The sequence below is a fragment of the Oncorhynchus mykiss genome, chromosome 20 (assembly GCF_057628025.1).
Source record: "Oncorhynchus mykiss isolate SJ-2025 chromosome 20, ASM5762802v1, whole genome shotgun sequence".
NCBI classification, from domain to species: Eukaryota; Metazoa; Chordata; class Actinopteri; order Salmoniformes; family Salmonidae; genus Oncorhynchus; species Oncorhynchus mykiss.
Window position 1 is genome coordinate 43024886 of NC_143041.1, and position 11634 is coordinate 43036519.

At 42.2% G+C, this 11634-nt stretch overlaps 1 protein-coding gene across 1 annotated transcript; it reads right to left on the minus strand.

Moving 5' to 3' along the window:
* Positions 1–1516: 1516 nt before the first annotated feature.
* kcnj2a (potassium inwardly rectifying channel subfamily J member 2a) lies at positions 1517–10434 on the minus strand. Its single transcript, XM_021576592.3, has 2 exons — positions 10235–10434; positions 1517–5349 (listed from the first exon to the last, which is right to left on the minus strand). The coding sequence occupies exon 2, from the start codon at positions 5067–5069 to the stop codon at positions 3786–3788; it is 1284 nt and encodes a 427-aa protein (XP_021432267.1). The 5' UTR covers positions 5070–5349; positions 10235–10434; the 3' UTR covers positions 1517–3785.
* Positions 10435–11634: the final 1200 nt, after the last annotated feature.

The window sequence follows — 11634 nt, forward strand, 5'->3', positions numbered from 1 at the left end:
CCTCAGGTTTGTGCCGTGGGGGAGATCTTCGTGGGCTATACTTGGCCTTGTCTCAGGGTAGTAAGTTGGTGGTTGAAGATATCCCTCTAGTGGTGTGGGGGTCTGTGCTTTGGCAAAGTGGGTGGGGTTATACCCTGCCTGGTTGGCCCTGTCCGGTGGTATCGTCGGACGAGGCCACAGTGTCTCTCGACCCGTCTTGTCTCAGCCACCAGCATTTATGCTGCAGTAGTTTATGTGTCGGGGGGCTAGGGCCAGTCTGTTATATCTGGAGTATTTCTCCTGTCTTACCCGGTGTCCTGTGTGAATTTAAGTATGCTCCCTCTAATTCTCTCTCTCTTTCTCTCTTTTCTTGGAGGACCTGAGCTTAGGACCATGCCTCAGGACTACCTGGCCTGATGACTCCTTGCTGTTGCCAGTCCACCTGGCTGTGCTGCTCCTCCAGTTTCAACTGTTCTGCCTTATTATTATTGGACCATGCTGGTCACTTATGGACATTTGAACATCTTGGCCATGTTCTGTTATAATCTCCACCCGGCACAGCCAGAAGAGGACTGGCCACCCCACATAGCCTGGTTCCTCTCTAGGTTTCTTCCTGTTGGCCTTTCTAGGGAGTTTTTCCTAGCCACCGTGCTTCTACACCTGCATTGCTTGCTGTTTGGGGTTTTAGGCTGGGTTTCTGTACAGCACTTTGTGATATCAGCTGATGTACGAAGGGCTATATAAATACATTTGATTTGATTTGATGATGCTTGTATCTAAACCAAAGTAGATCATTTTAAGATTGTTCTATATGTCAGTTGTGATCTCTATAAGCTTCAATATGAGGTCCTAAAACTTGCATGAAAATGCATCCTTTAGCTGTTGGCTAATATAGTCAACATGTTTGCCTTGGGGTAAGTTGAGCCAATTGCCATGGGGTAAATTGAGCCAATGGTTGAGCCAAAGGGAAGTTAAGTTAATTGAAGTGCAAGGCATTATCACTGGGATATGAGGTTACAACAGGGCCTGGCCCATGTTAAAGTGTTTTAAAGAGAAAAAAGTTCTTGTTAGGTGTTAAAATATGCTTAAAATGATTAAGAATTGTGTTTAATTATGTTTAGGAAATAGAGATGGACATGGTTATATTAAGATAGTGGTAATATTTCATTCAGTACAGAAATGTATAGGCAGCTCAACTTATCGCATAAGTTGTGCCAAGAGACCATTTTTGGGGGGGGGAACAGCCTATGTTTTCAAAACTGTAATGTTTACATTATTTCTGATTATATCCATGGATACACAACATCCTGAAATATATGTATTGTATATATCTTTATTAGAAACAATACTATATTTCCCTTGACGGAGTGATGCTGAATGTAAAAAATGGCTCAACTTACCCCACTCACCCCTACAGGGTCCCTTCAAACCATACTCTACCAGAGCTGACCCACTGGGCTTTGGTGAATTCTGGATTTTTCCATATCTGCATCCCAAATACCAGCCTATTCATGGCTGGTATGAACAGAACTGCAAATGATCATTGAGGTTTTATTGAAAAAAAGAACAATATAATAAATCGCTTGTACAATAATAATAACAATAATATTCTGAATAGTATAAAACTCTGTACATTCCGTTGTTCTGCAGTACAACTGGAAGACTCTGATACAAAATGACTGGAACAGGGAGGGCGGGGTTCTATGTACAAGAAACGGGTCATTGTAGCCTAACGGCTTTTAACCGTTGTTTCAAAAATAAAGAAATAGGAGATAGATTTGTCATAATGCAAACTCTACAGGCTTTCAATACACCTTATTAACATGCCTGGGATACAGTACTGTTGGCTTATTAAAACCACGTTTTCCAATCCAAACAACTTATAATGAAAAATAAAATGATATTTGATAACAAGGCATGGCAATCCATAGACCTACTCTGGATATAAATATGAATGCATGAACAGCAAAGATAGGGTATGTACTGTCTTTTATTCTCTCCTTATTTAAAGAGCCTATAGGTGAAGATGTGCTCTTTTTTGTGATGGCAGAATAGTGGACGTTTGTAAAGTACTAAGGAAAAAAAAGGGATGTTTTGTTGTTTTACTTAAAAAAGATATGTATAAAGATGTATAAAGTTATGTATATAAAAAAAGAGAAGTATTGTAACACTGTTATGTTCTGAGCATCTCGCCTTAACAACATGCTACTGGTCTCATCTAGGGCCTAGAACCTGGCTTGTATGTTTAGCTTTGAATATGAAAACGATGGAAAAAACCTTACAGAAGCCCGGGCATCATAAGGGCCATATAACTGTGTTTATCATGACGGTTACCACGGTGATATTGATTCATTAAGTTCTAGCAACATCTACACTGTATACACGGGTTAGAAAATAAATATTTTGTCTTGATTTTTTTTTTTTATTTACTTCAAAAATACTCTAATTCTACCACTTATAACAAATGGATGAGACACATAATTATAATAATAATAATAATTATATTTGGCGTCTTCTGTTATCAAACCCTACAAAATGCAACAACGTAGCAGCACTGTTTTTAAAGAACATTCGTATGCTAATTTTCCCTCCTCCCTTGTCTTGTCGGTGTTGTTTATTCAGTTCTGCTTCACTTTCGAATACTAATACCACCCTGCTAATTTCCTTCAAACAAAACAGGCAAGTTTCTATTGATTTGACCAGCATTGAATGACCCTTTAATGTATGTTATGTTGTACGTCTGTTAAGAGACCGGCTCATTACCAACAGCACATACAACATGACCATATCTGCTTTGGATACGTTTCAGTATGGATGAATGCTAATAGTTCAGAAACATTTCTCTAATTGATCATTTGATCCAGTTTTTATTGCACTACTTTACAATGGCTGCATAGTATGTCTTCTCCGATAGTAGGAATGTCTCTCTACATTGAGCTACATTGCCTTGGATGTAATTCACCAAAGATCACCAGTTGACTGCAACACGACGGTCTATTCAAAGGCTAAAACAGTTTGCATTCACTGCAAAAAAAAAAAAGGTTTCGTTGCCAAGCTGTACTGCATCTTTAATTGTTTGGATTAACATTCCCGAAACTTTAGAGTACTTTGGAGCTGGGTGCCCAGGATCAATTCAAAGTGCAAATTAGCTAAATAAAAATAATATTTGGTTTTCACAGAGCAGAACTTTCTAAATCTCTCTGTTACTCTATGGGTAGGCATCTTTGCAAGTTTTCCCCTTCGAGTTTCTCTGAAACGAGAAAGTAGAGAATTTGATTATAGCAGCATTTGTTTTATATACTAAAAGGCAGACAATAGAAATACGACCGTTGTTCTCATCTTGTTCATGATTTGCTGGACAGATGAACAGAGAGACATGCCTGCTATTTTCAAGTCATCGTAGCTAACACCCATTCCAATATGTTATACAGATGCACATTCCTTTCTATACATAGATGCTAAAGTGATACATACATTTCATTTTCTTGTGGGAACCTTTTTCGAGAAAGTTTTCCTTCCTATCTGCACACATTTCATAGTGCCGTGCTTGCTGTAATATGCAATTACATTGTTTAAAAAAAAGTTACAAGTCCCCAGCTACCCCCTTCCCACAGCAGTACCGTCGGCATGAACCTGTCCTTCACCCAAGGCCCAGCTCAGCTCAATGTCATTTACCCAATGTCCAGCTCAGCTCAATGTCCTTTACACTAGGCCCAGCTCAGCTCAATGTGCCATTTATAACAACTAGATGGGATTCTAGAATTAGAACCTTCTTCTCTGTGAGGTGATCTGCAGCCTCTGCACAGTCATATTTCAGATTCTCGTCTCAGGGGCCTGGACTCTAGTGGCACAGTGGCCTGGTGATGCTCTGAGTCTGACATATTGTCTGTCTGGGTTACATCTGGGCCCACGCTACCCCCGTTCCCCTCGTCCATCTCCTCTTTGTTAGTCAGCGCCACCTCGTTCTCGTAACAGAAGGAGTTGGAGCTGGACAGGATGTATTTTTTCTCGGCCAGGTCTCTGGCACTGCACAGCGGGGTACTGGGAACCTCGTAAGTCTTATGAAAACGAGAGTAGTCCACCTTGTAGTAGCTCTTCTCCTCGAAGAGCACCGGCTCGAAGCGGTGGCCCCACAGGATCTCGCTGGCCAGGTAGGAGCTGCGGCACTGGGTGGTCATGGCCGTGGCCTCCACCATCCCTTCCAGGATGACCACGATCTCGAACTCGGACGTCTCCAGCTCTTGCTTGCTCATGTTATAGAATGGGCTGTCCTCGTCGATCTTGTGGACGATGGTGATGGGCGACACCAGGAAGATACGGTCGACTCCGCTGTCGAAGCCCACATCAATGTCCATCTGGTCCAGAGGGATGAACTCCCCTTCTGCAGTGGTGCGCGACTTGAGGAGGTGGGCACGCACGTGGGCCTCCACCAGGTGGCTTTTCCTCAGGTTGCCCACGCGCCACATCAGACACAGCTTGTTGTCCCTCATGGCCACTGTAGCGTTGTGGCTGAACACCAGCGTCTCGTTCCTCTTCTTGGGCTTGGCCATCTTGGCCATGACGGCGCCGATGATGAAGGCGTCGATAATGCAGCCCACAATGCTCTGGAAGACCACCATGAAGACCGCCACAGGACACTCGTCGGTGACGTAGCGGTAGCCGTAGCCGATGGTGGTCTGGGTCTCGATGGAAAACAGGAAGGCTGCAGTGAAACTGCTCACGTTGGAGACGCACTTCTGGGAGTCGTTCTCCAAGTCCCCGTGGAAGATGGCGACCAGCCAGAAGATGCAGCCGAAGAACAGCCACGACAGGAGGAAGGCAAGGCAGAAGATGACAAACATCCACCGCCAGCGGATGTCCACGCATGTCGTGAAGATGTCAGCGAGGTAACGCTGTCCTTTCTCGGACACATTGATGAACTGCACATTGCAGTGACCGTCCTTCTTGACGAAGCGGCTCTGGGGCTGGTGCCGCGTGTGCACCTTTCCTTTGCCATTCCCATACCCGTTGGGCACTGCCACGGTGGCCAACTTCATACCGTGCTCCTCGGTTGACACTATGCTGTAGCGGTTGGCTCGCACACTTCCCATCACCTCGTTCTGGTGGGAGGGCTGTGGCGCTGCTTCTGCTTTGGAAAACAGTCTGAGTTTCTTGAAAAAGCGTTGGAGAAACAGTTTTGAAACACTAACGGGACCAACTCAAGCAGAAAATGGGGTGGTGAAGTGAGGCGGACGAAGGAAAGGAGGGAGGAGGAGACAAAGCCTCTCTCTCGGTCTTCGACTGCCTCTAGCTTGACTGCAACCAGGGAGAGGTCCTTGGGGTTGAGTAGTGCTCTCTCATCAGGCAGCCGGACCTCACCAATGAAGTATGCTGAGGGAAAAAGAGAGAGAAAGGTTTTAGACTTGCTGATGAGTCATGATACATGAAATACCACCAACTGTCATGAAGATTACTTCAATATCCAATCGATTTCTCTGTCGTGTTGTGAAGCCTGAGAAAACAATCAAATACTGTATACCCAAGGGCAAGAACAAGCACGTCTCCTCGTGCCAACAATATTTCATTCGGTTATGACAACAGTCATATTTAACCCTATCCTGGCTTCTCCACTCTCTACTGAGAGAGGTCAGGGAGTAATGTGAGCGATGTCCCACTGATGGTCAGTCACAAAGCATACTTGTTTTTTGTTGCCCACAGAGTGTCGCCACGATCATTTCCCGTTGGATTGTGGGTTGCGGGGCCTCTACGGGATCAAGTGCACTCATGGCTTCTTTGGACCCCCCCCCAAGATAAATGATAACTGATCGAGCTCAGACGCACGTATAACCATTGTAATTTCTTATTTCTGGGGAACAACGACAGACAGTACATTACTTGCAACATGGAAGAGGAAGTAACAGTCTTGTTAAAGCAGCAAATGAACGATTGCCTTCAGTTTAATACAGGTAGACCCGTCACTTCCACTCTGTGAAGACAGTCTTACTGTCTGTCACACCAGCCTGTTTGACAAATTGCTCGGTGCGTGAACCAATCCTACTGCCTCATTACCCACTGGTGTGTTCTTAATACCCATTTTCACATACCTAATGCTAATCACAACCTTGGAAAGATGGAAAATGTTTTGTTGCTTGAATGTAAACTACAGTACCACATCATTTGGCCAACCGACCGAACGGGCTCTTTTCTCGAATGTCACTTATTAGGGTTCTGGAAACTATCTAAGGCTCAAGATTGGTGTTTTCAGGTTGTAATGAGGTACTTTAATGGGGTGTCAATTGTACAGAAATATTATTCCATTTTCTGTGTGACTTGATTATATTCATGTTTGTGGAGACTTTCCGATTAGTGATAACTTGACTTAGGACACTAGACCTACATGCATGGAAACATACTGCACGTATATTACACTGAACTGAGTTACAATTTATATAAGGAAATCAGTCAATTTAAATTAATTAAATATGCCGTAACCTATGGATTTCACACGACTGGGCAGGGCCGCAACCATGGGTGGGCCTGGCTCAATTCAGAATAAGTTTTTGCCAACAAAAGGGTTTTATTACAGACAGAAATACTCCTCAGTTTCATCAGCTGTCTGGGTTGCTGGTCACAGATGATCCTGCAGGTAAAGAAGCCGGATGTGGAGGTCCTGGGCTGGTGTGGTTACATGTGGTCGGCGGTTGAGAGGTCTGTTGGACGTACTGCCAAATTCTCGAAAATGACATTGGAGGCGGCTTATGATAGAGAAATGAACATTCAATTCCCTGGCAACAGTTCCGGGTGACATTCCTGCAGTCAGCATGCCAATTGCATGCTCCCTCAAAACTTGAGACATCTGTGGCAGTGTGTTGTGTGACAAAACTGCACATTTTAAAGTGGCCCTGTATTGTCCCTGGCACAAGGTGCACCTGTGTAACAATCATGCTGTTTAATCAGCTTCTTGATATGCCACACCTGTCAGATGGATAGATTATCTTGGCAAAGGAGAAATACTCACTAACAAGGATGTAAACAGAGAAATAAGCTTTTGGTGCATATTGACCCGTCCTGAGATCTTTCATTTCAGCTCATGAACCTCTCGTTCTCTCAAACAGAGAATCAGTGAACATAAAAGTTCAATCAGGAGAAATGACAGGGGTTATCCAGTCGCAGTACATTTCAATGACCTGAAGCATGACATTTCTACCTTGAGATTTTGTGGCATAGAGAAAGTTAAGATATCAGACAGGGGAGGTAATATCAATAATACTCTGAGTAAAAGAGAATGTTTTGGGAATTTCACCCTCCAGACATTATTTCCTAAAGGATCAAATAAAACTTGCTATGTCCTCATTGTGGTTTTACAGACGTGTTTAATACGTTTTATTTACACACTTTACTTGAATATTTATGACATGCATATTGTTATATTTGGTAGCACTTATTTGTTTTTCCTTCTCCTCCAACCTCTTTCCATGTGTGGAACGGATGTGGGCGGGGCTAGGTCTACATAAGGGTGCTAATTTTAAAAAATTCACAAAAGCTCTGACGAAGGCCGTGAGGCCGATACGTAAAGCTTATTAAAGATCAGTGATACTATCAAGAGCAGTGTGAGGTTTCCTTTTTCCTTAATTTCAGCTCATGAAACATGGGACCAACGTTTATATGCTTGTTGAGTATAGTATAATGTGCAGATATGAATATGAAACATACATATTTTTTTGCTGGGGGAAATCTCTCTCTCTCTCTCTATCTCTCTCTCTCTCTCTTTCTCTATCTCTGTCTCTCTCTCTCTCTCTGTCTCTCTCTCTCCCCCCCCCCTCCCCTCTCTCTCTCTGGGTGTACTTGAGTACATCAGCATAGCTTGTTGACTCACAGAGTCCTCTGGGACTTCATATTCTCTCAGCAGCATAATGGCTGTCCTGTGAGGATTCTGTCTCTGGCACTACAGAAACACCACTCATTAGAGAGAGCCCTGCCTGCCTGTGTCTGAAGTGTTATACATGTTCTAGACCTCGCTGTCCTAGCAACCAACCATGGTTGCAACGAACACTGTGAACTCTTCTGTTGTGTTTTTTTAGGGGTGGGGTGGGGTTATATCCCAAAAAAATGTGTTTAGATTATTTAAAAAATACTTTTGGGAGATTTTGTGATATGAGAGTCAGTGATGAAAAGGTATGTGAGTGCGTGAGGAAAATATAGGGAATTTATTTGTGTTCTTTAACATGTAAAGTTGAAGAAATATATTTTCTTATTGTCGTTTAATATTAAAAGGATAAGATATAGCTTTTATTCTTGCTCCCTTGCAAAACTGAAATCACTAAATATAATGATTTTGACTCGTGAACCGTGAATAGATATGAGTAGACTACAGTCTCTGTTAAGTGAATTTACAAATGTTCTCTAGTATGTAGACTGCATTCAGATATTTCCCTTCATGTTTGTAAAATTTGTTTATAGAGTGGTATCTGCAGTATCAGCTCCTAGAATGTTTCCTTAACTCTCTCTCTCTTATTAACTTGTATCTCAAAGAGCATGTTGGTGGTGAGTAGTCAGGAGGAACTCTCTCATCATACATGGGCACTATTTTGGGAATATGGGTAATTCTGGATTGTTGACAGTAATTACTAATTAGACATGCAAAGTCAGGCTACATCTCAACCTCTCCTCAATCAACACCAGTTAGGATGACTGTGCAGTTTACACATTACATGATTAATATGAGCTTTTCCCGCCAACTAAATAAGTATCTTTCCAACTTGTACTAGTCTGTTTTCTGACAGAGTGACGTGAATAGAAATTGATGCGGCTATGTTTTGTTTGCTTTTGGGGGGGGGGGGGGTTGAGAGGACACTTAATGGAAAATGATTACAGACATGTTGAATTTTGTATTGTCTTTTAGTAACATCAATAGATGCTATTTTCCCATCTGTTGCTATGACACCATGATAACCGAATGGAAAAACATGACTGTTTATTGTTCGGTTATATCCTCTTTTTTGATCAGTGGGATAATTATGTTCTGTGGAAAATGGAATCCCTCTGATCTCTGATTGAATTAGTACTGCTGGACTGGCCTAATCTGAGAGGTGTATGTACGGTGCCAATGTTCACACTGCGGAAACAATGTCATGGTTGAAGTGTCCTGCAGAAACACAACTTACAGAATTTATGGTAACTCCCTGACCCGCTGCCAGCATCATTTACGGTCACCTTGAGGATGGTCTTGTTGCAGTACACAAAAAGCTGTCTCATCTAGGACTACCATTTTACATGCCCAGTGGAGTCAAAAAACGTGATTTTCCTGTTTCATATATACATCTATTTTCACACTATGAGGCTGGAATAATACTGTGAATTTGTGAAAATGATGATAATTCATTTTTAGTGTAAGAGCTGCTTGAAAAGACATTTCTGTCTGTTTTGGTGGAATGGAGTTTTGGCCTGCCTGATAAATGAGTTAATAGACCAATAAGAAAGAGAGTTCCAAACCTTTCTGCCAATAACAGCTAGTTTTCAGTTTTCCCCCTCCCCACTCAGACTACTCCCAGACAGTCTTAGAAGCTATTTTTTATTTTTTTTATTTTTATCATTTCAATTGAAAACAATTGCAGTAAGTAATTGTTACCCAGTAATGATTTGATATTGAGATTTTAAAAAAAAAACGGTTGCATTGGAGCTTTAATATAGAATACAGTATGTGGCTCCAGACTCCAAGCAGCACTCGACATGCCAACGAGAAACGCGAACAGGTGCGGGCTAAAAAACGTGAACTGACTGAGTGATGCAATCTCTCATACATCGTTCAAACATTCCATCCATACCGTGATAATTGTACATGAATGTACGTTTACATGGAAACAGATATACGATTAACACTGATTGCATGACAAATTGTAACTTTTGGGATGTGTTCTGCCTGTTTGTGAGCAGTGTATTACATCATAACTGTATGAATCAGCCGACGCATAAACATGGCATGTTTTTGCACTTAAAATGTATTATTATGGATTTAAACAGGTTGATGAAATGATATGCATTAATAAACAATGAAAAGTCCTGCTCTGCAAGCTTCTAACCACAGTGGGTATGACTTTGTCTGAAAGTCGGCGGGGTGACTACAGCGCAGCGCATCCATTCAAAGGAGCGACTGTCCAAGTGCAACTAACCCAATATTCTCAAATATATCAAATAAACAGTAGTCTATGTTATGCAGCATCGTCAACTTCCCCATACGTTTGATACGAATTGCTACAAAGAGGTTGTTAAACCTTACCTGTTGCACATTTATAGACCGGGACAAAATCAAAAGTTAGTTGACATTATATTCCAGAAGATATGTCCGCTGGTAAACACGTTTCAAAGCGTTTGTTTCTGTTTTGGATTTAATGTTGCCTTCTTGTTATGATGACAGCGAGAACTGAAACTCCCTCATGTCAATGAAATGACTGGTCTTAATAATGTGCTTAGCGAATAGTGCTCAAAGTAATTTAAATAGCGTATACCGGCATGCCCCGCCTTCTGGACCCGACCCAGCCAATAGTATTACGGAGAGGAAGAACGCGTTGAAGTAGGCTGATACATTTACACTGACGTATGAAACCGTGTGAGTGAAAATTCATAGGCTACAAACCGCAAGTAATGTTTTGGGAGACACATGTCAGGGGTTTGGAGAGGAGGGTCATGCATAACAACAAATGGGTTGTTTTTAGCGGTGCTTATTCATATTACTGATCGATTGTTCGTTTTTGGGTTGCCTGGGGCGGAGGAGGGGGGTGTCATCTCATTTTAGGCAGAACACAGGAACATAATTTCCCCTTTAGGGTATATTTTTCTAGTCTACAAAGTGGACAAGTTATATATTTCCACCTTTCCCCGACCCAGTCTGTAATACCTACATGTTTCAAGCAGACCACCATAGTCCCTGTGCCCATGAACGCCCAGGTAACCTGTGTAAATGACTACCACCGTGTCGCTTATATCCGTACCTATGAAATGCTTTGAAAGGCTGGTCATGGCTCACATTGACGCCATCCTTCCAGACACCCTGGACCCACTCCAGGTCGTATACTTCTCCAACAGTTCCACAGACACCACTATCTCTATTGCACTCCACACTTCTCTCTCCCATCTGGATAAGAGGAACACCTACACTGTAACAAATTGCTGTACAGTTTTGGCCAAAAGGTTTGAGAATGACACAAATATTAATTTCCACTTTGCTGTTTCAGTGTCTTTAGATATTTTTGGCAGATGTTACTATGGAATACTGAAATATAATTACAAGCATTTCATAAGTGTCAAAGGCTTTAATTGACAATTAAATGAAGTTGATGCAAAGAGTCAATATTTGCAGTGTTGACCCTTCCTTTTCAAGACCTCTGCAATCCGCCCTGGCATGCTGTCAATGAACTTCTGGGCCACATCCTGACTGATGGCAGCCCATTCTTGTATAATCAATGCTTGGAGTTTGTCAGAATTGGTGGGTTTTTGTTTGTCCACCCGCCTCTTGAGGATTGACCACAAGTTCTCAATGGGATTAAGGTCTGGGGAGTTTCCTGACCATGGACCCAAAACATTGATGTTTTGTTCCCCAATCTACTTAGTTATCACTTTTGCATTATGGCAAGGTGCTCCATCATGCTGGAAAAGGCATTGTTCGTCACCAAACTGTTC

Coding starts and splice junctions, on each gene's coding strand:
- kcnj2a (XM_021576592.3), bottom strand. CDS start 5,069: ATGGGAAGTGTGCGAGCCAACCGCTACAGCATAGTGTCAACCGAGGAG.